The 27,159-nt window shown below is 37.4% G+C and overlaps 1 protein-coding gene across 1 annotated transcript in view; it reads right to left on the bottom strand.

Annotated features, from left to right (window-relative positions):
• LOC120771104 (heterogeneous nuclear ribonucleoprotein L) overlaps positions 1-27,159 on the bottom strand; it is a 300,298-nt gene that overhangs the window by 165,647 nt on the left and 107,492 nt on the right. The window contains 1 exon segment of the mRNA XM_040098946.1: positions 22,583-22,720. Coding sequence (XP_039954880.1) covers positions 22,583-22,720 — 138 coding nt within the window.

Here is a 27,159-nt window from a genome sequence, read left to right as displayed (position 1 = left end):
AACATGAATGCATGAGCACAAGTACAACAACAACAAAACGAGCAGCGACAGGCGTGAGCAGCGACAAGCGTTTTCAATAACTACTTTTAATCCGGCACCTGGCATATCCTTGCCGAGCCTGCAACTATAGTAGTTCTTAGCGAGGGTAAGTCGAAAGGAGTGTCTGCGCTATTATTATGTTGCGAACGTGTTTTGTGCACAACAACGCCCATCGAAGAGACAAGTGGCTTTGAAAATCCGCTGCACAATCTATCGAAGATCTTCCAGCAGAGAACAAAGGCTGTGCGGCGTTGAGTGCGCTTGAAGCAAGCAGCACGAGGAGGCTGGAAGGTGGTTGAAAGGATAAAGGCGGCTGGAAGAAGCAAGGCGGCTGAAAGGACGAACACAGCAGCTGGGGCCCCTAGTGATAGTTGCTGTCGCCGCTAAACTTGCCTACTTACACGCTTTCGCCGCTGGCTTATTTATTTGTGAGGCATACCATATACATATGTACATATGTATATACTATATATAAGTAGTATATATACACAGGATATGTGCGATTTTGCGCTGTTGGCGCTGTTTTGTGGCAAATATTTGCGCTAACGGTGAACGCTTTTGTTGTCGACGCCTCTCAAAGGCAACAGAAGACAATGGAAGTGCCATTAGCTGACATACATACATACATACATACATATATACACACATACACATATATACACACATACATATATATATAGACCCATACAAGCAATTTACAAGCGACAAAGTGCGATAAAAAGTTGAGTTATGTTGTAATATTAGCCATTTGGTGGAAGGCAAGACAAAAAATGAACAGCTCGTTAAGGCTTCTAGTGTTTAATCTAGTGTGACTTATTGTTATTGTTATTGTTATAGTGATATTGTGTTGAATGTCAAGCACTTTTTCATACAAGTTGATGGCTTGTTATCAGTTTTGCTGCTTTTGAGAGCAAAAACGCAATAAATAAAGAAAATAGGAAAGTCATAATTAAAAGGTTGAAAACAGTAACAAATTCATAATAAATTGAAAAAAAAAAATTAATTTAAAAAAATAAAATAAAAATTAAATAATTTTTTAATATTTAAAAAAAAATTAAAAAAATTAAATAACTTTTTTTAATATTATTAAAAAAATTAAATAATTTTTTAATATTAAAAACAAAATTAAATGAAAATTAAATAATTTTTTTTTAATATTATAAAAAAAAAAAAATAAAATTAAACAATTTTTTTTAATATTTAAAAAAAAAATGAAAATAAAAATTAAATAACTCTTTTTTAATATTAAAAAAATAAAATAAAACTAAATAATTTTTTAATATTTAAAAAAAATAAAATAAAAATTAAATAACTTTTTTTTATATTTAAAAAAAAAAATAAAAAAAAAATTAAATAATTTTATTTTAATTTTCATTAAAAAAATATGTTAAATATTTGCTCCCTAAAAATTAAAAAAAAATCTGAATAATTGTATGGGAGATATGTGATATAGATGTCCTATCTGCTCTATTCCGCCAACTGATATAGAGCTCATCAAATTATAACTATGCTCTAAATTTGATTCGGGTATCTTAAAAACTGATGAACAAATTTTTATAATCCCTCAACAATTTCGTCTGAAAAATCGGTAGCTCGAAACCAGTTTTAGACCCACAGTCTCCTAGCGTCATTCATTCAGAATGATCCGCAGAACATTTCTCGCACGCGATTTTCTGATTTTTTTCACTCGCTGTAAATCGATCCATTCTAATGTTGCTAGACAAATGCATAACTAAATTATAAAGGCATTCTAGATCTACTTGATGAAAATACGAAGCTAACTTAGAGACAGGGAACTACTAGTATAAGATAAAAGTGACAGTCCTCAAAAAATAAACACTGAAGTAGCACAGGAATCCATACACCAGATCCATTGCAGACCGGCTACGACGAAATTTTAAACGTTGAAAAACGTAGTCAGACTAACGCAAGTCATGCTGCGAATACAGTCTTGGTTGGACTCATACGGCCTTAGCGGAGTTGCGGTAGAACTGAGCTGCTCATGTTTACTAGGAAACACATCCCGCTAGACCTGAACATGCAAGTAAGTTCATTCAGAAACAATATAGATGACGAAAACACTCAAATATCTAGGTATGAATGAAGAATGGGTGACAAACTGACGTACTGGGCTCAAAATCAGCATGCTGGTAAAAAGTCAGACAATACAAGCATGACGCTATCAAGAGTTATGGCAAATACCGGAGATCCGCTTGCAAGCAGAAGGAAACAACACAATCAGAGCTAATATATGGTTGCGAAATATGGACCGATACATTACATACGTGAAATATGTATATTAGGAGAGTACTTGCTAAGGGAAGAGTCGCCTCAGCATACCGCACTGTAAGTGAATCCGCAGTTTTGGTGATAAGTAGATTCATTCCATTAGATGTACTAGCAAAGGAGAAAAGACAACTTCAGTTATGGAAGAAGGCTAGAATAAGGCTACACAAGTCCACAAGACAACAGACGAGGCAGCAAACACTTGAATTCTGGCTAGATCGATGGACAAGGGAACGCGAAGGAAGATAAGCCGCCACACTAATTAAAAATATAGAGATGTGAAAGTGAGAAACACGACGAAGTAAACTACAACTTAACATAGATGCGCCGCGGTCGCGGGTGTTCCCGAAAATACCTACAACATGAAAAATTCGGAAAGTGCTGCATTTATCTACTGAGACAAACCACTAGATGACGCAAAAAATACAATTTTGAAAAGCCGACAATGTAGAGAAACAGGTATAACAGTAGAAAACAAAATTGGAGAACTCAGAATGGAAAATTTAGTAGAAACAATGACAACTAGCGACGAAAACTGGCAGCAAATCGCCTGGTACTATACAATAAAAAAGAGACTAGGACAGACTCTCTGGCCGCGGAAAAGTCGCGTCAATAGAGGGTGAGTAGGTATCCCTGGACGAAAGAAGAGTAGAGATTGATTTACATTAGTTTCTGTCTTGCAAACCTTGCTCCGAATTGAGCGGTCACAAGAAATTGATAGAAAGAGGGAGTGTTAAGGGGTTCACCACTCACGTCAGATGAAAATCCAAGGTCCAGCTTGGATAACTTGCTCTAAAGGAAGCGGTCCCTGGGCAAAGAAAAAATCGATTATAGAAGAGAGGACTGCTTTAGTGCAAACACGACGATTCACGTAAAATTATGAGCACTACATGGCCTGAAGGCATTACGGCTTAAAAAATACGCTATCTATTGTGGTTCGATTTCGACAATTCTAACAAATGATGAGATTTTTGGAATGATGATAAGAAAGGAAAGGAAAGAAAGGGAAAGGAAAGGAAAGGAAAGGAAAGGAAAGGAAAGGAAAGGAAAGGAAAGGAAGGAAAGGAAAGGAAAGGAAAGGGAAAGGAAAGGAAAAGGAAAGAAGGAAAAGAGGAAAGGAAAGGAAAGGAAAGGAAAGGAAAGGAAAGGAAAGGAAAGGAAAGGAAAAGAAAAGAAAAGAAAAGAAAAGAAAAGAAAAGAAAAGAAAGGCAAGGAAAGGAAAGGAAAGGAAAGGAAAGGAAAGGAAAAGAAAGGAAAATAAAGGTAAGGAAAGGAAAGGTAAGGAAAGGAAAAAAAGGGAAAGGCAAGGATTCATTAGTAAGTCAATCGTTGCTTGGTATCCATACAACCGATTGTTCAGTTTGAGTATTTCTATATTTCTAAGCCTAAAAAGTCTAATAAATTTAAAAAAAATTATAAAAAAAAATTGTATATATTTATTTTCAAAGCTGACATGTATGAAATCTCGACAAAACTGACGTCAAACCCACCTGCTAGCATTATTCTTCATTTTCACTCGGCTGAAATGCATTATAATTTCATAAAACTACACAACCTTGAATCGCAATTACTAATAAACAAATATGTGCAAGCAGCAGACAACACTTTCCATGGCATATATTTGCCACAACACATAAAAGTGGATCCGTTGAAAATATATAGCACAGCTGCCACACCAATATGTGGCGCAACGGCAGCTCACCACACTTTGCGCGCGGCTATAACGGTGCTCGGCAGGTGGAGTAGCCGCCCAACACACTGCGGCATAAAATGTAATTTCGCTGTAGGTCGCGACCGCTATTTTATTTATGGCGATATAGCATTACACACAGCAGCCAGTAGCGGCAGCAGCAGTGCTGGTGGGAGCAAAGGATATTAGAAGGCGCAAATTTAGTTATCACATTGAGGGTAGGCAGAAAAAATTAATGCCATAAACTGCGCGCTCTCAGTGGCGCACACACACGCATACATGCATACTCATACACACAAAAGGTAACTTGTGAGGGAGCACGCGCCACTCGACCGCACTCCAGCTCGAGTTTAGGCTTCCACTCAGAGCGCTTCCTCCTCATACTAACTGCTTATCCAAGCACAATCATGCACTTAACACCCACTATAACGGCGCTTTCGCCATTAAGCCCTTTGCGGCTGGCGGAATATTACTTTTTCTTTTACTGTGGGCTGATGAAAATTAAAAGATTAATTTTTAATGCATACATTTAGGCGTTTTAACAACTTTCAGCTGCTTTAGTGGGACGCTGTGGCATTATTGTTGTTCAAACATTGTATGTGTGTGACAACAACAACTACAGCTACTCAAAATACCTGCAAGTAGACGCTCATCTTCATACCTTTGGGCCTCACTCAAATTTCATGCATTTATTTATTTATCAAATCACTTATTTACTTTATGCTACCCAACTTCATTATAACTAATTTCATTTTACATACATGTACATGTATATGTAGATAATAAAAGTGGCTACAAAGCGTGCTGTCACTTGAATTTCATACGTAACAAGAGAAGGTTATAATACCCTTCACAAATATATAAGTTTTCCATACAAGAATTTTATTTCGATACGTCAGTTTGTACGGCAGCTATATGCTATAGTAGTTCGATCTGCGAAATATTTTCAGAGAATGTAGCATGGCATTGGAAAATAATCTATGTGAAATTTCATGAAGATATCTTGACAAATACAAAATTTTTCCATACAAGGACTTAAATTTGTTCGCTGAGTTTGTATGGCAGCTATATGCTATAGTGGACCGATCTGAATTATTTATTCATCAATTGCACCGTTACTTTAGACAATAATGTATGTCAAATTTCATGAAGATATCTTGTAAAACAAAAAAGTTTTTCTTATCAGTACTTGATTTTGATCAGTCAGTTTGTGTGGCAGCTATATGCAATAGTGAACCGATAAGAACAATTTACTCGGAGAATGCACCACTGCCTCAGGCAGCAGCTCATGCCAAATTTCGTGAAGATATCTCGTGAAATGACAAAGTTTTCCGAACAATCACTTGATTCCGATCGTTCAGTTTGTATGGCAGCTATATGCTACAGTGGTCCGATATTGCCAGTTTCGACAAATGAGCAATTTTTTAAGAAGAAAAGGTTGTGTACAAAATTTCAAGTGGATATCTCAAAAACTGAGACACCTTTTCAGGGTATAAAACAATCACCTTGAATATATATGTACATACATACATTAAGTTTGCATATGTATGTACGTCTTTATATGCATGTGTATATGTGTCGTCTAACTTTCACTTAACTGTCAACGCTGTTGGCAAGTCACCAAATATTGTTATTGTTGCTGTTCCTTAGGGCTCAAACGCAAACCGAATTTCACGCTTAAGCGCCAGTAATTAAAAGTTGTGTGGTTGTTTTTGTTGCCATACTTTTTTTTTTTTTGTTTTTGTTAATTATGCTTGGCAAAACAATGCAAGACAATGCCGCACGCACACTTGCACAAACACACCTGTCACACAAGTACATACAAGTATGTAGCTGAAGGCACTTGAGGCGTAACACGAGCCGAACTCATTATAGTTTTTGGGTTTCTTGGTTCGGTCGAGTTTCACGCGTGCCCGCATGTGCTTGAAACCGCGATTGAGGCGGCTGAAATGGATTGCTGCACATAATTTATGAATGTGTGGTTACTCGTTTCGAAGTGAAAAGACTCTTTGAGGTTAAAGGACGCTTCCTTTTGCTTCGGCTAAGGTTGCGACTTCTATTGAGAGAGACCTAGTCATGGACAGCATCACAGAAGAAATATAGGAACGTGAAATGTTCCCGCAACAGTCCGGTCCAAGTAACCGGAACGTACCCGGATTTTTATCCGGCCAAAAGCTGTCATCACAGTACCATGCCTCGAAATTACATCAACAATGTTTTCTGCCGCTACAACAAAAACAACAAGAACGGGCTTGAAACTTGAACGAACTCTAGAGATACTTATGGCCAGCTTCAGAGGAACCAGGAAAGCAATGGAGAAGGAAAACCCAGGAGCTCTAGAGAAACTGATCGCCGGCTGTTGAGGAACCAGAAAAGCAATAGCGGACGAAAGAGGGATAACATTGAACTTTACAGATATGGACGGAGGTTCCGTCGGCAAAAAACGAGGTTTAAGTAAGACCTAGCTAAGAAGCAGTCTTCAATGTAATGGACCTCGCGGTGCCCGTCTTCAGAAAACAACATTTTGGTAGAACCCAGACAAGCAGCAGCCGAATATTTGCTCCAATTTTTCATTATATCGTATGGTCTTAGAAAAACGGCGGCTTCAGGATGAAAATATTGCTTAATTGTCTTCCAGACCTTTTGATCGAAGATGGACTGAAAAAATTAACGCGCCGAAGGCAAAACAGCGTGGAGTTGTCGACTTTTAGCATTTAGGTCAGATCCTCTTAATATTTATTAGATATGAGAAGAATTCTGTTTCTTAAGCGAAGTCGTCTACATACTGTAGAAGCGATCCGGGGAAGCTGCTGTCGAGAACTTAAGCGCGATTCTTAAGACTAACAGGTTAGTTAGAAGAAGTTAAGTAACCAAGAGATCGAGCTCCTGGGTTAGCTTGAGATAAACTGGTAGGCAATAAGCCACCCATAGACCAGTATTGCTCCTTTGTGATACCAGATGGAGTTCAGTTTCTAGGTCCAAGAGTAGTAAGAAAAGTAATTGACGGGAATTTCAACATACTCTGCGGCCTCACTATCGATACCTCCTCCAGTTTATCGTACCGTGCGGATCTGGTGCAGTCTCTAGACCTATCAGTCTCATTCTGCGGGCGTCTGTCGCCAACACACAGCGATCAGTTAGTATTCCGATCATGTTACTACGGTCTCTTCTATCGAGTGCCAATAGGAATTTTATGTACTACCGTTTAGCACATGACTTTTGGAGTCTTGCGCCCAGGTAGCTCGTTCCATCGTACTTTGATCTTCCTTAACATGCTTCTGTCGAGATCGTCGTATAGACAATGCATGGGTTTCTCTATGTTTACCACGAGCTCCTAATTTGAAGCAAATTTTTGCAAAAGTATGCCACCTTTTGATACTTCGAAAGCTTAAGTTATGTCATGGTCTGGGGGATACCACGGATTTTTAGACCATAAACAAACCTGAAGGGCGGCTAGAATTCAATATGAGAACCAAAAAGAAACTGTTTAACACATATCTATGGCTCTACAGAGCTTTTATGAACTAAACTGAAAGAATATCAACAGAGACTTATAAACAGGGGTAGCTTTGGGCCTTGAACTGAGTACTAACCTAGTAAGAATAGTTTGATTTGCGATGCATTGCCATAATAAAAGGAATTTTTCCGCAGAATTATCCTTATTAATATCCTCCAAGTAGCAACATAACCAATAATAAAAGTTCCCTAAAGAGTTTTACTAACTTTGCGCTGACTAAACCCACGTTCACTTACTCTCCTCACTCCTCTACTCGCATTTTAAGCGCGCTAGCCATCGAGGATTATAATCGAATTGCTGCAGCTAACTGTAAGCCATTATCTTTGCGCCAAACCAGGGCAGCATATTGACCACATACACGCGCCTAAGCAGGTCCTCATGTGTGCCTTGCCAATAAAATAACCAAATTGGTATGTGGTAACAACCGTTAACAATTTTGGCCAATGACAAATGTAATATGCGCACGAATGACCGCCGAGCGACACATTTACCGTTAGATCAGCAAGCAGAAACCGCAAGCTATTCACTGCCAAATGAACGCTGTGGCCTCCAAAGGACATTACACGCACACACAGCATTCGCGAATCGAAATAGATTTGTGAGCTCATTACCAGCGTGCTAATTATTGGAAGTGGTGCATCCATATGTGCAGTATTTTCTGGGGCGGAAGGAAGTTTCAATGCTGATTGCCAGCGCCGGCGAGTTTATTACAAAATATGTTGATTTCCTGCTGCTGCATTCATTCAAGTAACGGGTTCATGAGCTGCTGTTGTAGTTGCTGTTGTTGTAATGCGCAATTTTACGCTTAAATGTGTAGTGCGTAATTAGATTTTGTGGCTACCCGTTGTGATGGCAACACTGTGCGGTAAGTGGAATCGAATTTTGGAAACTTTTTAATTTGAAAACAATTTTCGAATTGAATTTATGATATTTGATGTGAACTATTTGTTTATTTAATAGTTGATAACACCAGCAGATGGTGAACCCGATTCCCTAATCGATGACGATGGAGCGAACGTTTCATTGCCCAATCATGAAGAAGTTCGAATAGCAATTACCGGTCTGAGGAACCACAAAGTGGCGTTGCCGATGGATTGCTGGCCGAGCTATTCAAATATGACCGCGGAGAACTGATAAGGAGCATGCATCAGCTTCTTTGTAAAATATGGTAGGACGAAAGCACGCCCGACGATTGGAACTTAAGTGTGCTCTGCCCAATCCACAAAAAGGGAGAGCCCACAATCTGCGCCTACTACCCTGGACTAAGACTCCTCAAGATCGCATATAAAATTGTGTAAAAGGGACCTTATCAGTGTAGCTTAAGGCCGGGAAAGTCAACAACTGACCAGATATTCACCATGCGCAACATCTTGGAAAAGATCGGTGAAATGAGGATCGACACATACCACCTATTCGTCGATTTCAAAGCTGCTTTCGACAGCACGAAAAGGAGCTGCCTTTAAGCCGCTATGTCTATATTTGGTAAATCCGCAAAACTATTAAGGATGTGTTAACTGACGTTGAGCAACACCAAAAGCTCCGTCAAGATCGGGAAGGACCTCTCCGAACCGTTCGATACCAAGTGAGGTTTCAGACAAGGCGATTCCCTATCGTGCGACTTCTTTAAACTTCTGCTGGAGAGATTGTTATCATTGTCTTCAACAACTGCTCCATTAGTTGTGCTTTCTGCATATTGAATCAGGAAGCGAAGCAAATGGATCTGGTTGTGAACGAGGACAAGACGATATATCTCCTGTCAACAAACAAATAGTCGACGCACTCGCGACTTGGTTCCCACGTCACTGTTGACAGACATAGCTTCGAAGTCGTAGGTAATTTTGTCTGTACTGGAACCAGCACCAACGCCAACTACAATATCAGCTTTGAAATCCAACGCAGAATAACTCTTACCAACAGATGCTACTTCGGACTGTATAAGCAATTGAGAAGTAAAGTCCTCTCTCGATTCTATAAGTCACTCATTATTCCCGTCCGGCTATATGATGCAGAGGCATGGACGAAGACAACATCTGATGAGTCGACGTTAGTTTTTGAGAGGAAAGTTCTGCGGAAAATTTATGGTCCTTTGCGCATAGGCAACGGCGACTACCGCAGTCCATGGAACTATGAGCTGTACGAGATATACGACGACATTCGGATAGTTCAGCGAACTAAGAGACAGCGGCTGGCTACGCTGACTAGGTTATGTCGTCCGTACGGATGGAGACACTCCAGTTCTGAAAGTATTTGACGGAGTACCTGCCGGGGAAGCAGAGGAACGAACCTCTACTCCGTTGGAGAGATAAGTTGGAGAAGGACCTGGCTTGGTTTGGATCTCCAATAGACTCAAGCAGCGAAAGTTTTTCAACAAACTTTGCGCTTAGGACAGACTTTTGGGTACTCTTAGAATGTCTTAGAGTAGGGAAGTATTTAGGAATGTTAATAAATGAGAAATTTATAGTAAACCAAGCACCCAAAGAATAATTTTAAATACAAAAGCTTCTTCTTTTCTTCAGCAGAGTGCTTCGCACCGAAGAATATCTCTAGCTCTTTTTCTGGGTCTTCAACTTTTTTTGTCGTCTTGAAGATATTGACCTCTGCTGGGTAACCACATTTATTATACTTGACCTGGTCTACGGAAAGGGGGCTTAGGTGTCAAAAAATCAATTTTCACTTTTTTAACTGACGAAACGAGTTGTTTATTTTTAACAGCTGTTTCCCAGAAAACTAGTTTTCGCACGTTAGCTCCCTTTTCGTAGACCAGGTCACATATAACAACTAAAAAAGCGCACGTATGACAAAAATAAATATTTATTACACGGGTCTTAATTTTTTTTAATTTTTTTAATTTTTTCTTAATTTTTTCATTCCTTTTTTTAGTTTTCTTCATTTTTTCTTAATTTTTTTCTTAATTTTTTCTTATTTTTTTTAAATTTTATTAATTGTTTTTTAATTTTTTCTTAATTATTTCCTCAATTTTTTTTTTTAATTTTATTTATTTTCTTAATTTTGTGTAATACACACGAACAATAGCTTATAGTGTTCTTATACGCACGCAATAATAGGTGATTGTATGTCAGCGCGATGCGGCGAGCAATTAAGCGCTTCACTGAAGCAACAGCAGCAACAACCACAGCAGCTGAGCGCGAGACACCGGCAACGGCAACGGCGGCACCGGTAGTTGGAATTACAGCAAAATAACAATGACGCAAAAATAAATGAAAATAATAACAGTAATGTGTACAATAGTAGTAAGAGCACCTTGAGAAAAAAAGTAAGAAACAACAACAATAATACAAATGAAGATAGCAAACATAGCGGCAATATGATCACTTAACAAGCGACTTTCGACCGCAACTTAATTTGCTGGAGGATATGAGATATTATATACATATGTATACATATGTACATGTATATAGATAAGTACATATGCTTGTGTGTAGTTGGGTATGTATGCGCTCTAATTGTTGAATGTCACAAAGGCGAAACTGTCAGCACGAAATAGCAAGTAATGAGGCAGCGTTGAGGAGTACAAAATGAAATGGCAATTGTATATGTGTGTGTATATATGTTGGCTGCTGTAGAGCGGGGTTTAAGTTGAAGCGCTCGTGAGTGCAGAAGATCAACAGCAAGTGCTAGGCCACTTAGCCGCAGTACACCTGACACTTTGCACCGCAAATGCTATTGAAATGCCTGTATGAAAGCCAATAGCGGCACCCACAGTTGGGAATAAGAGGACGCACACGAATATATATGTATATACATAGAGATGTAAGTATATAACAAGACAAACTGTAAATTTCGGTTGCACCGAAGCTATAATACCCTACACAAGTGAATTTTTTTTAAACATAAAAGGCATAAAAGGCATTTTTTATTGGTTTTGATCGAACAGTTTGTAGGGCAGCTATATCTTATAGTGAACCGATCTGAACAATATTTACAGAGATTGTAGTCTTGCCTTGGACGATAATTTGTGTCAAATTTCATGCAGATAACTTGTGAAATAAAAAAGTTTTCCATACAAGGTCGTGATTTTGATCGAACAGTTTGTAGGGCAGCTCTATGCTATAGTAAACGGATATCGGCGGTTCCGACAAATGATAAGCTGCTTGAGAAGAAAAAGACGTGTGCAAAATTTCAGAGCGATATCTCAATAATTTAGATGCACATAAGATAGATTCTCCTGCGTGATAGAAGCTTCGTGGCAAACTAAATACATATATCCTTTTTAGGGTATAGAAAGTACATACAAACCTTTTTACTTTTGTATAACGCAACATTTTTTTTTTGTTTTGAATAAATTCAACATTGCGGTCGGACTTCAAAGTGTACATAGCTGCGGTTCAAATGGAGTCGATCACTTGATCAGCGGTTGCGTGGCGGCATACAATAGAGCACAAACATACCTCCATACAGACATACATACATAAATACATATAAACACTAACGTAAAAAACTCTCTAGTAATATGCAGCTATTCATATAATTATAAGTACAATACGCAGTTGGCATAGTGACAGTGTTTGCGGTCTTAATGCAAACGCGCGGAATGTCAATTGATAGACTAATGATAATTGTCAACCTGTCACAATTACAATTTCGCTGCTATTAGGTACTATTAAGTAGATGCATATATATGAAAACATGCAAAAATGTGTCGCTTAGCCTGCAGGAATAGTTTATTTAAATTTTTTTGTAAAACCGACTAGTTCCCAACTGGTTCAAAAGGATGGAGTTTAGTAATCAGTTGACAAGAAATCGCTACAAATGCCTAAAATAGTTGTTTAGTACGACAATAAGTAATAGATTATTCGAAAACAATTTCATGAAAATGGAACTGGTTAAAAAATAGTCTAAAAGTAACTAGTTGTCACTGTACATCTTTAAAAAAACATATATAATATGAGATAAGTAAAATATAATTACGATTAGAAGAAATTTCCTTGAATTATTTTTATAGTTAACTAGTAACCAACTAGTTCAAAATTAATTACTTTAGTAACCAGTTGTTCATAGCTGATTTGAAAAGCTTGAAGAAAAATTTTTTGGTATATAATATAATGTTAGATTATTCAAAAGCAATTAAAACTGTTTATCATAACTACGACTGTTTAGGTAAATTGTTTCAAAATAAATCAAATTTACTTGAAAAAAAAGAAAGCTTCAAATTTATTTCACAAACCTGAAATTGCAAGATTTTAATCATCATATAAAATTAATCATAAAAGTATAAATCGAATCTATTGAAAATGAAGCAAAGCTTTATAATTTTCTTTTCATAAACCTGTTGAGAATTGCAAAGGAACTTAAATGAAATTACAGCATTTTAATCATAGCAATAGAAATTCTAAAGATATAGTATTTTGAACTCTACTACATTTCTTTGGAGCCATATATTTTGCAATAAAGTCGGCCAAAGAAACACTAAGGAAACAGCGTTCCTCCAGGGTTTCACATACCCCACCTACATACATACATATATATCCCATATAATATAATGCCAAATAAACTGTGCTCAAGCCTTTAAACGCTTACAGCTTTTGACATTGGCACGCTTTCATAGTCAGTCAACAGAGACAACAACAAAAAATAATGCACTCACATTATAATCTTAGTTTAATGGCTTACTTTGGAAACAACTTAGTATGTAGTACACACTTTAGAGTCACTTAGTTTGCAATAAATTTGTTTTAAGGGACTACGAGCGGTTGCGAGTTTATTAGAAAATGGCATTCGGTCTCTGTCTCGCCAAATTGTCAATTAAAGTCAAAGCGTCTGGCTGGCAGTCGGCCATAATTCGAGCTGAGCAACAGTTGTTTGGCTTGGGCGACAAAAGCAACAAATCGAGACTGGCTCATTATAATAAATAGCTGTTTGCATATATCTATATGTATGTGCATATGTGCGTGTAGGAATTTCTATGCAACTGCGGGCTATTTGTGGCTTTAGTTGAAAGCATTACTGCTATTTATTGTTGTTGTAGGTGTTTAAATATTTGAAAGGCTCCAGTGTGTGGCTTACCAATTGCTATTCAACATTTAATAAATTTTCAGCATTATTAAAGATCGATTTTCACTACTTTCCATTTAAGAAGCTTTTAAGTGCCCACAAAAGCTTTTTTCTAATAAATTTTAAAACCTTTCAAAATTGGAAAATGATGTTAATATGCTAGCTAAAATTATTAAAGTGCACAATAAACCAATGGTCAAAAAAATGTTGGTCATAAAGCTTGTGAGCTTTTTTAGAAATTGTTTTTTTTTTCAATTTTTATAACAAAAAAATAAAATTTGATAACTTTCAGGATTAGTATGTAAGCTTTTTAATCACTCTAATCACCTTTAGAGCTTTTGATACAAATTCGAGATGATGTATTTGTGAACTAATTTTTTCTACTTCAAATCTAGTGCGTTTAGAATAAATTCCAGGTGATGTATGTATATATATGTATGTAAGCTAATGCAGCTTTAGAGCTTTTGGCAGAAACTCCGTAACTCTATATGTTTCCTATCTTTCCTATTTTAATTTAAATACTAATATATTTTGATACCTTTGCTCAACATGAAAGCTTAAGAGAATTATATATGAAGCTTCGGGCTTTCATTTTAGGATTATATGTACTTGGCACCCTTATACGATTTCAAAGTTATTGTATATATAAAGCGGCGGTAAATATTATCAAAATCTGTAAATCAAACCTCGAAAGTTCAAACAGCTACTACGCTGCAATTATTTTTAGAGTTTTCAAAATTGTTTTTATTCTCGACAGTGTGAAAAATCGACGGAATATTGTTTGTATACAGCTTTCATATGAGCTTTAAAAGAAAAAGTGCATATAAAAGTTCTTATTTTTTAGTTTATAATTTAGAGAGCTTTTACAGGAAGTTTTACAATTGTGTTTGATTCGATCATATTTTTTCACAATAAGCCTCCTTAGATCTATTTGCAATTTTGAAATTTAGGGATTTCAATTAGAAAGCTTTCATATGAGCTTTTTAAATTGGGTTGATTCAATCTTATTGTATCATAATAAGTCTCCTCAGATTTACTTGAATATTTTTCGTTTCCGATTTAGTGATTTCACTTTCAGATCTTTCACATAAGCTTTTAAAATTGGATTTGATTCGAACATATTTAACACAACAAGTCTTAATGAATTCCTTGAATTACAATTACATATTTTTCGTTTCCGATTTATTAATTTAACTTAAAGAGCTTTCACAGAAGCTTTCGAAATTGTGTTTGATTCGATCACATTTTATAAAAACTACTCTCAATTCAAGTCTTGAATCCCAATTACACATTTCTCGTATCCGATTGAGTGATTTCTATTCTTCACAAAAGCTTTCGAAATCGGTTTTGACTCGATCATATTTTATAACACAAGACTCAATTGAAGCCTTGAATTGCAATTACACATTTTTCGATTCCAATTCAGTGATTCTCCTCATAAAGCTTTTAAAGGAGCTTTCGATATTGGGTTTGAATCAAAGATATTTTATTACAAACAGTCTTAATGAAATCCTTGGATTCCAATTACACATTTTCGTTTGGGATTTATTAATTTCACTTAAAGAGCTTTCACAGAAGCTTTCGAAATTGTGTTTTATTCCAACATATTTTATGACAACAAGTCGAATTGAAGCCTTAAATTTCAATTACACATTTTTCGTTTCCGATTCACTGATTTTACTTAGAGAGCTTTCAAAAGAGCTTTTAAAAATTGCATTGATTTGATCATAACTTATCCCTCTTTCAACCCCAAGGTTAGTTTTCCCATAAATTATTCTTTGGAAAATTCTGCAGCTTTCGTAGCCACTGTCCTCATATTAAGCTACAAATTTCAAATTTAGTAAGCTTGCAAGCTTATAAAAAGCAAAAATATGACTCACTTACACCACATACCATGCGCTTATTCAAATAACGGAACTTTGAAGTCAATGACGACAAAGTGGAAGAGCCAAAAAAGGCAAAACCGAAAAGATATTTGCTCCAGCAAGTCGATTGTTACTGCTCATATGTCACATCATTAAGCTGCCAACTAACGCTACCAGCAAGTGACTGCTGCGCTATCAAGGCAATTTGAATGCAACAGTCGGACGCTTTGGTCTACAAAATGCTTGCCACAAGTCACTATACTATAGGCATAACATTGGGCATATTTCCACCATCCCCTTCTATAATGTCTGCTGCGCGGTAGGAGCAACGCCCTTGCCCGGCGCTCTCCCTGCGTGTTTAGATCGCAGTCACTTAAAGCCGACGCCCTGCCAAAATAAAAACGAACACAAACAACGCTAACAATGGCTCAGCCAGCGAGGACATTACTTTACATACGCTTACTTTTCTTAGTGCACTTTTAGGCGCTAGCGCGGCAAGCTGAAACTTTGCAAAAGGAATGCAACTATCGACAGGCAAAGCCACATATGTATATATATACATAAGCCATACAGTAGCAACTTTTTTCCATTGCATTGCACAGCACGCCCCATTGCCCAAAACTGCAAACTTTTGCCCCTTTTTTGCGACCAGCCATCGAGCCAAGCAGTCAGCTTTTGTGTTGGCAAATTCATATGACATTCGAGCGCAACCCATTGTTTGTGGCTGTCTGTCGGCTGCAGCGGATGAAAGTATTAGGCACTTGTGTAATTGTCTGTGTGTGTGTGAGTGTGTGGATGTCAGTCAGTTTCGATTCTGAGCTTTGGCGCTCGCATCCTGGCAGCGGATGCTCGCTCGCTCGCTTGCTCGCCCAGCCGCTTTGTTGTGCTTCACTACTTGCCTGCTTGCAGTGTTCGTCGGCTGTTCACTCGACTGGCAGCTTATATCAAACATTTTTTTTTTTTTCATTTTGGGCTTCATTGTTGTTGTCGCGGTGTATATGGCTGCTGCGAGTAGCGCGCCTGCTGATAGGCTACACTTATTGGAAGTGGCAAGCGGCAATAACAATGTGGGCGAAATAAAAGACTGTGAGGGTGCACAAATATAAAAACCGTTAACTTCGGTTGCAGCAAAGTAAAAATAACCTTCACACGTGCATTTCTTATAGCATAAAAAGGGTATAACAAGATTTTTAGCTTGGTTTTGGTCGACTTGTATGGCAGCTATGTTTCATAGTGGTCCGATCTGAACAATTTGTTCAGAGATTTTAGCACTGTATTGGTTATTAACTCATGGTATATTTCGTGAAGATAACTTGTCTAATAAAAAAGTTTTCTTAACAAGAACTTCATTTTCATTATCAGTTTGTATGACAGCTATATGCTATAGCGGTTTGATCGGAACGATTTCTATGCAAATTGCAGCGCTGCTTTCGGCAATAATACCAGCCGAAATTCGTAAATACATCTCGTCAAATAAAAAACTTTTTCATACCAAGCTTTGTATTTAATCCATCAGTTTCTATGACAGCTATATGCTATAGTGGTCTGATCTGAACAATTTCTGCGGAGATTGCATCAATGGCTTAGGCAATAACCCAAAATTTCAATTCGATATCTCAAAAACTAAGTGACCTATTCAGGGTATAAAAGTATGCATACACATACGTAGAGACACAACACCTACACAAACGCATTCATTTGAAACTAAAACCTCGCTGGCGTTTGTATTTGTTTACCACACATAAGCACACAAGCACATCAGTGCCGCTCATATGCACAAAATGGCAACGAAAACAATAACAACAACAAAAACGCTGCTTTATGTGCGCCACACAGGAATCATTGATGTTTGATTTGCTATAATATCGAATGTCGCTGGCGTTGCTGCCGCCTACAGTCATCGCTGATAGATGCGCGCGTGTGTGTGTGTGCGTGCGAAAACTTTAACCACCCCGCATTATGCAACATATTTACATACATATGAAAATGTGTGCGTGTGTGTGTGTTTGCATTTTAATACTTTCTTATTACCATTACTCTTCGCAAGTACAGTGGATTTAGTGGCAAGATTAAATAGTTTTCTATGCACTAGCGTCAAGCGCATACACACACCTACACAAGCAAACATACATACACACACATATGCAAATACGCAGTATTTCATAATGCCTGGATCGACACATATGGCAGAAACTCGATTTTTGTTTTTTTTTTGTAAAAAAAATCTTTGGAAATTCTTCGACTAGATTCTTCATTGAACTGGCTTATTCGTGCAGCTTGCTTTATTCCCACGCCGCCGCGTTCACTTCTTGGCTTCTATGCTCTACATCTTTTGCATTTTTCGACTGGCTTTTGTGTGTGTTTTCTTTGCCGTTTTTCGATTTTGTTTGCTTTGTTGCTTGAAGCTATTTTTCTTGGAGTCTAAATAGTTGTCAACTTTCGAATTGAATTATTTAAAAAGTTTGTGGCGAATTTTTCCTCATCATTGTGCACAGTTTTTAGCGCAGACACACATACCTTCGGTGACTACTGTTTGTGTGGCATTTGTATGAAAGCTCTTAAGCGAAAAGTTCGTTCTAAGAAAGTTTTGAGAACTTTTTTTTTAATTTTTTTTTTGAAAAATAATAACTAAGGAAGCAGTAATTACGGCTGTGACCGCACATAAAATATTGGAAAATATTCGGCGCACTTTCAAGGTTTAAAGGCGCGGAAAAATTAAGTTATTTATAAGAAAATATTTCCTTTATGAAAAGTGATGTTCCGTTATTTTGCATTTTAGGTGACAATATGGAAGTATGGGGAAGGTATTTACCGAATTCAATCAATTTTGCCACTAAGCTTCAAATTACTCCGAACAACAACCTCGCTCCGTTTCATTAAGAAAAAAATTGAGCGATATATCTGATAAAAAGTTTACTGAAAGCTCGAAAACGATTATGTTATGTATATGGATTGTTTGCAGCTACTATCGCCCATTACTGGGAGCCTAAAACCTATGTACCTCTTAAATTTCCGACCAACCTCTAACCACGTCTTTTTTTCCCGTTTATTCTCCGAAAGACTCGGAAGACCTCAGAAGAATTCGAAAAAACTTCGTAAAGGTCGAAAATCTTCTAAAAACTAGAAGTAGCTCCGAAAAACTCGGGATAAATCCTTAAAATTCGGAATAACTCCTAAAACTTAGGAACACTTCCCTGGTATTCGGAATAACTTCGCGAAAAATCAGGAAAACTCCGAAAAATTCGGGAGAACTACGTCGAATTCGGAATAACTCTGTAAAATTCAGAACAACTCAGAAAAATTCGAAAGAAATCCGAAAAAATTGAAAAATCTTCTAAAAACTCGAAATAACTCGGTAAAAAATTCCCTAAAATTCGGAATTACTCCGAAAAATTCGGAATATCTCCGAAAATTCAAATTACTCCGTAAAATTCGGAATATCTCCGAAAATTCGTAACTACTCCGTAAAAATCGAAATAACTCTGTGGGGGAGACTCCGAAAAATTCGAAGTAACACCGAGGAATTCGAAATAACCCCGTAAAATTGGGAAGAATTAAGAAAAATTTAAAACAATTCCGAAAAACCGGAAGATCTCCGACAAATTCGGAATAACTCCGAAAAATTTGAAAGAATTCCGAACGTTTTTGTTTACTAGGTTTCGTATAAACTCATGGCAGACTTTACTTACACAAAATTTGGCTTTATTAATACTTCGACCGACTTCACTTATTTTTGGTATCAGGCTGCATATTACTTATGGAAACATTACTACCACATTTCATTGAGATATCTGGTACACTAACTGATATATACCGCATAAAATCAACTAGAGGTACGAAGTTCATATTACTGGGTATATGGAGACTAGCTTAATGCTTGCAACGATTTCAGCTATTTTAGGTACCGAAAGACAATAAATTATAAAAAATATCATACACAAAATTTACAGTTATAACTCACATTTTGGCAGTGGAAAGCATATTTTTTACATACTCAAGCCCACAAATTGCAGGCAAACAACAAAAATATAAACAAAAAATTCAATGCTTTAACAAATGTTACGTATACGCAGCGTATACCATAATTGTATACCGGTAAGGTGAGCAGTGATATGTGCTATTTTAGCTAGCAGGCATACAAAATTGATATTTTTCGATATATCAAATCACAACATAAATGTTCTAGCAACCATTTGGGAATTGAAATTTAAATATTTCATGAAATTTCTTCAAATACACAGTGAAAATGCCGCAATGCACATATCTCCCATCGACCAATCATAGCTGCTGTGCATTGAATTCTAATCTCTATCGGCCAGCGCAGTCAATGGTCATTGTTGCATTGTTGCCGTGCTGCCATATTGGCTATCTTGATGCGCTTTGCAAATGTGGGCACATCAGCGGCGGCGAGCGCAAACAAACATTAGCGAGAAAGTGTATAAAAAGTGCATAACAGGATGACGTGAGAATGCCTGACATGTAGACATGAATATTGATATGTTGCCACAGCAACGTATGTTGTATGTATGTATGTATGTGTATGTGCCACACAGCTGTGCTCCACGGGAGCCATTGTGTCCGAAGGTACATTGGGCAGTTATGGAAAATTCAGCAAACACATACATACAAGGAATACAGTGCGTATGCTAGCATGTATGTCTGTGTGCGTAAATAAAATCTGAACATCTCTATAAACCGTTACCCACGCGCTGGAATTGGAGCGGGCAAACACAGGCAGCGCATTTTGCCTGCGCCATCAATTTTTGCGCTCTTTCAGCGGCATTGTTATTGTATGCGTATAAAGCTAACGGTTTTTTATGTGATTTTTATTTTTTGTTTATTGGCTTTTGCTACTGTTAACGCCACCTGCCACCCAAACTTTGTTGCTGTTCTTCTATTGCTTGTACTCCTTTCCACAAACACACACACACACATAGGTGGATATGTGTATGTGTGTTTATGCGCCTTAAAGTGCATACACATGTTTCCCAGTTTTTTTTTGTATTTGTAATAGTAATCCGCTGCAAAATGCGCACCGCCCTGGAATATATACATATACATACATATATGTATGTATGTGTATATATGTACATACATATGTGTGCATGTTTATGATGGACAGCAAATAGCTGTTACGAAAAAGAAAAGGCGGAAAAAATCTTTTGTCGCCTGAGCAACAATTTTTCACGTTCTTGTGTATTTTTTGTTGTTATATACTTTTTTGTTGTTATATACTTTTTTGTTGTTATATACATTTTTGTTGTTGTTTTATACTTTTTCGTTGTTGTTGTTTATATGCCTTATTTTATGTAGTCGCTGATATGCGTCACGACATCGACTGACAGTCTGTCACTCATTTTTGCACTTTCCACTTAGCATCTGCAATGTATGCAGTGGACAAATATTTATATACCCTGCACGTAAAATTTTGTATGTGTAAAATATTGCGTAAACCATTTTTATAACCATGTCAACTCCGAAAAATTTGAAAAAACTCCGAAAAAATTCGGAGGAACCCCGAAAAATTGGAAAGAATTTAAAAAAAATTGGAATAGCCCTGAAAAATTCGAACGAACTTCGGGAAAACTCAAAAAAATTCCGTAGAACTCCGAAAGAATTCGGAAAAACTCTGAAAAATTGGGAATAATTTAAAAAAAATTAGAATAGCCCTGAAAAATTCGAAAGAACTTTGGGAAAACTTCAAAAAATTCGAAAGAACTCCGAAAAGTCGGAACAACTCCGAAAGTTTTCACTAAGTTGCCTCTGAACTCATGGGAGACTTTACTTTCACAAAATTTGGAATTCATTTAGTTTCCGCCCAAGCTCAACAAACAGAATCAACTAATTTTCACTCGTCGCAACTCCGAAAGATTCGAAAGAAGTCCGAAAGTTTACACTAAGCTTCATCTGCACCCACAGAGAGACCCCGAAGTAACAATTTTTTCACGAAATCTCGACTTCATTCAGTTCCATCTAGTTTTAAATGGCACTTGTAGCATATCGTGGCAGAGAGTTTTAGCTATACCCGAATGAAAGGTCGGAGATATTGGTACTACTTCGTTCGATTGAATCCCAGAAGTGATCCTGAGACAACGGGTCTGTGATATCCGTTCCGCTTCACAGATAACGGCTTGAGTACCAACGATGATACCGCGATAATAGTTTTCAAGAAGTTCGAATATACTTTTCTACTTATTTCAAATGCAAAATTTGAGAAGACCGAATATACAATGGAGATCTAGAGATGATTCCTACTACGTACTAAAAAACATTTATTTAAGTCCAATGATTAAAACTAGATAGGGCCTACTGAAACTTAACGGAAACCTGAGATAGATCTTCTGTAAATTCAAAATCTGGGATTAGTTGTCGAGAACAGCTCGACTTCCCTGATCTGTCAATTCCACGCCTAAGGTCAGTTGTCGAAAACAACAATCAGGTAGCTTTAGACTTAAGCCTTCGAGCTCCTGGCTTAAATGTTTAACTCATTCTTTCTTCTTTTAACTTTAGTGCTTCAGCAGCCGCTAAGCTGAGATTTCAGTACAGGTATGTTAAAAAAATTTTCACCAGCTGTTTTCTTTCTGTTCCTCTTTTTTTTGTGTCCTTTATCCATCATCCTTGCCACCAAGCCTACGTTGAGTGATGAGGTTGTTGAACGCTCAATGGGCGCGGCTGGCTGTTGTACACTTAGGCGGCACTCAGCGTTGCACTTCGACGTTTATTTTGCATTTCAACACGCACACACACATCTACACATATTGTGTTCCGGGCTTTGTTGCTTCACATATAAACACTCAACAGTAACTTGGCTAAAAGGCGACTCTAACGAGGCTAAAAACGCGCTTACAGCTGAAGTACACACAAACTGCCGTGGTATATGTGTATTTGAAGCTGTATGTATGTATATATGTATGTCTATATGTAAGTGTATATGTATGTGTCTTTGTGTACATGTATGTGTGTGTGTGAATATTGTTATATCACAGGCTTGGCGCTCTACTAATGGCTTACTCCCGTGAAGTGTTGCAAAAACGGCGATAAAAAAGATTTTTCAAATCGACTTATTTACCAAAAGTATATATGTGTGTATATACACATACCTATATAAAGTGACATAGGCATATACAACATGTATACGAATATATGCGTTAGCATGACTGCACGTGCACTTACCACTGTGATGGGATAGAATGGATTTATGATGGTGAAGAGTAGAATGTGATTTGGCCGCGTGGTTTCCGGGCGTTTCCGTCGCAGATCATCATTGGATTTGTTGAGCAAAGCCTGTTGCTGGCTCTGTTGTACGACCGCCTGCAAAAAAAATGGAAGAAGAAGAAACATATTAAAAAAGTTGTGGTTGCTTAGCGTTAAAATGTGGAGCAAATATGATGGATATTTGATGGGGAATATTTTAGTTTTGCTGCCCAACATTTGAAATGCATTGCTAATAGCGGTACTTTTGGTTTTAATATGTTTTTTGTTTTCGGTGCTTTTTATTTTTTTTTCGTGTATTTTTTCTGTTTTATTTTATGTGAAAATATAATAAATTGCAATAAGCTTAAATCGATGTAAGTATGTTTTTGTAGAGAAGCTCATATGACTAAATGGCATAGGCAATGATGAGTCAATAATTTTAAGGCACAGTAGTGTGAAAATTTTTTTAGAAATATTTAATGTATAAAAAAACATAAAAAACAGAAAAAAAGCTATAATACCATTCATAAATATAAAAGGTTCCTTACAAGGACTGGATTATGACCGCATAGTTTGTATGGCAGCTATATGCTATAGTGATCCGATCTGAACAATTTCTTCGGAGAATGCACCACCACCTGAGACATTTGTCCATGCCAAGTTTCGTGAAGATACCTCGTGAGATGAAAAAGTTTTCCGAACAAACACTTGATTCCGATCGTTCACTTTGTATGGCAGCTATATGCTATAGTGATGCGATCTGAACAATTTCTGCGGAGAATGCACCACCACCTGAGACATTTGTCCATGCCAAGTTTCGTGAAGATATCTCATGAGATGAAAAAGTTTTCCGAACAATCACTTGATTCCGATTGTTCAGTTTGTATGGCAGCTATATGCTATAGTGATGCGATATGAACAATTGCTTCGGAGAATGCACCACTACCTCAGACATTTGTCCATGCCAAGTTTCGTGAAGATACCTCGTGAGATGAAAAAGTTTTCCGAACAAACACTTGATTCCGATCGTTCACTTTGTATGGCAGCTATATGCTATAGTGGTGCGATATTAGCGATTCCGACAAATGAGCAGCTTCTTTGGGAGAAGCCGACATGTGCAAGAGTACAAGTCCATATTTCAAAAATAGAGGGACTAGTTTGCGTATATACAGAGGGAACGACGGAAATGGCGGAAATTATGCATATATTTTAAAGGGTATCCGACGCTTCCTTCTGGGTGTTACAAACTTCGTGGAAAACTTAATATACACTGTTTGAGCTCAGGCCACCAAGAGTTCGCCAAGCTGTCAACTATTGACGGCCTAAGTCCTTAAGTTAAATGTGTCAACCCAAAAAGTAAACCCTGACCAAGAGCGACAGGACAGAGAGTTCGGATTAAAGGACCTGAAACATTCTACGAATGTGCGGTGACGTGGAGAATAGAGCAGGCCACAAAATAATCATACACTACCGCTAGGGCGCTGCCTAGAGGGAATACCACGAGAACGAGACAAATCACTGACGAGGGACGCTACAACGGAAGCCGTTAGACAAAAAATTTCGAATTGCAAGCTACGACGGGGTCACATATGTTGGATAATAAACGTCCTTCAAGACGTAAGTCAGCTGTGAATAACAAATAAGTAGTCACCGACCAAAAAGCCCAGCACAGATGCCACATGAAGGAATCGAGCTACGAAGTAGGACCACAATTTTGACAAATGATTTGTAAGCGTTGAACTTGGGCTGATAGAGGGGCATTTTGTTAGAGGTCTGATATTTTGCAGAAATGGCTTTCAGGCGCCTCCGTCCTGTTAAAATCTTGACAGGTCTTCAAGTACGTCGCCAGTAGGTTGGCGGTACAAACTCAGTTGATTGAAATCCTGATTAATACTATGGAACGGAACTAAGTCCTCAGATGCATGCAAAAACATGCTGATGTTTCAATGCAAGTGACAACTCTTCCAAAACGAACTGCACCAAGTCCAGTAGAACAAGAGTCAAGAAAAGGAGGCTAGGAGCCAGAAAGAAAAGAAAAAAAAAAATAGCAGAAAAAACAAGATAAAAGCGCAGAGCAAACCCCAGGCAGCGCCGGACGAGAAAAAAAGAGGACAAGCTTAAGAAGCAAAGACGGGAAAAGAGAACCAAGTACGGCCAGAAGCAGTGCTAATTAAGCCGACAGAAGATAGCAAGTATGCCGAGATGTTTCAAAATAGCCTCATGGCGGACCAAGACAAGGTGAAGCCTGGGCAATGCGCAAAGCCAAATCAGAGACCTGCTTCTCGAAATGAAGAGAGGATAAAACCCGAAATCAGAGCTCCAAAATGCCCTTAGGAGCAATATGTATATGTGGTAGAGCTGCTGTAAAGAGCTAAAACAGAAAGCCACAATGGAAATACGAGCCCTCGGTCTTCTTAATCGACGCGGCAGAAGGCACAACCCTCGTAAGACGCCAAGTTAGAGGTAGTAGAAGAAGAAATAACTATGATTAATAGGGCTTAAAACGAACACGCGCATACGTGACGTTGACAGCCGTTAGCGCAAACGGAGTACTAAAGGAAGGCCACATAAAAATAGTATGGATCAGTTGCAGAATGAAGCTCAGGAAAGAATTTAAAACAAGCTATAGATGTTTCAACTTCGGCCATCAGCAGTGGGAATGCCAAGAGCCTGACAGAAAAGGCCAAGGACTATGCATACGATGTGGGAAAACCGAGCACAAGCTGAAAGACTGCAAAAATCCAACGAGTTGTTAACTCTGACACATAATTTACAGGAGACATATTTTCAGCTAGAAATCTGGTCTAAGTTTTAAGTTGGTCTATGAAGCGTGATGCCGATGTTTTACCTTATTAAACAACTCTGGAGAGGGTTAGAGTGAACGCAGTGAGTTAGTATTGCAATGGGAATGTCGCAGGAAACGCGATTCGACCTATGTTTTCTTGATGATGCGGAAGTTTCCGGTTTCGATCTCAAAAGCTCTTGTGGCGCTAATTTATGTTCTACGAATTAGCTAGTGACTACCCAATATTGCCATTCCCTAACCAAACTTGTCGAGATTCGAAGGATTTTGGGTATTGAAACCAGTCGCTTCTTTTTTTTCTCTTTAGGAACAATCGTTCCCGGTTTAGGATTTCTTTCTCTTAAACGAATAGAGAGATAGACCAGATGTTTAGAGACTTCATGTTGAGTTTTATTGGGAGTAAAAAACTCGCAGTAAGAGATCCGCTTTTAACAAAAAATTATATATGTTTAATGCAATTTGAGATTATCTGGGCCACAAAAATTTGGAAAATTTTCTTAAGTGTTTGAAAATCAAGCATAGTGAGTACCGCATTCCTAAAAGGAGCGCCTTAGCAACAGCAGCCCGAATCTACCTGTGGAGATAATCGGCGAAATTTCAACTAGAAATAACAAGCAAGCAATCAGATGTTTAAGAAAAATGCTCAAATTATTACATAACAAACCGGCGTACTAAATATAAATATTTAGGTGAAACGTGCGGCGCAATTGGAAAAATATACATACTTGTATATTGGAAAACTAGAGCAAAAACCCAAAGCGTGTAGACCAAAAGGAAAAAATGCGGAAAATTAAGTAAAAAAATATGAAGACAACAAAGAGTACATTAGAGTACAAGCTTTTATTAATAGTTCTATACATATTTACAACTATACATGTATAGATGTGTTTGTGGTTGTTGCCGCTTTGATGCACACACACGACACCAGAGCGCGGCCAACGCAGCAATCAGCTTGTACGAAAGACGTCAAACAACTGTCAATCAATGGAAAACATTTTAGACTTTCACACCACAGCGCTAAAGGGTGAAGCGGAGGGTGGTGGTGGTGGTGGAGCGGGCGTCGAAGGAATTCAATCATCAGGCGCAGGAAAAAAGTTCATTTCAGTGGCTTTTAATAGAAATAAGACTTGACACCTGAGTGCTGGTTGCGCATGCTTTAACAGCAAAATAACAAAAATTTACAAAAAAAAATTGAAAAAACACAAACAAATTAAAATTAAAAAAAAAAATTAAAAATACAAAAAAAATAATATTTTTCAAAAAAATGTAAAATTAAGTCATACAAAAGTTTAACATGAAATTAACATTCCATTGTCGATGGAATGCGTCAAGGTAAACAAAAAATAGATCAATATTTTAATAACTTAATTTTAAATGCACACAAGAACTTTACCTTGAATTTATGTTTGTGTGAAGAAAGTATAAAAACTATTTAGAGCAGGAAAAGCGAAAGAATTTCTGTAAATGTGTGCGCTTAAAAATTTATTTTTAAGTAGTTTCAGCATGCACGCACTTAGTTATTATATTTTTACAAAATTATTACAAAAAATGCACTAGTTACTAACTAGTCATTTTTAGACTAGTTGGCTGAATTTTAAGTATTTTTGGCAATTTAAGCATCTGAGTACTAAATTATTAAATTTGTATAACAAAACATAACTAGTTACCAACTAGTTATTTTGGGTCCAATTGGCGAATTATTAGAAAATGTGAATTTGAAAGTACAAACGAAGTTAAAAATTATAATAAAAAT

The sequence above is a fragment of the Bactrocera tryoni genome, chromosome 3 (genome assembly GCF_016617805.1).
Source record: "Bactrocera tryoni isolate S06 chromosome 3, CSIRO_BtryS06_freeze2, whole genome shotgun sequence".
NCBI classification, from domain to species: Eukaryota; Metazoa; Arthropoda; class Insecta; order Diptera; family Tephritidae; genus Bactrocera; species Bactrocera tryoni.
Note: the sequence above shows the minus strand (reverse complement) of the source record. Positions and strands in the feature narration are given on the sequence as shown.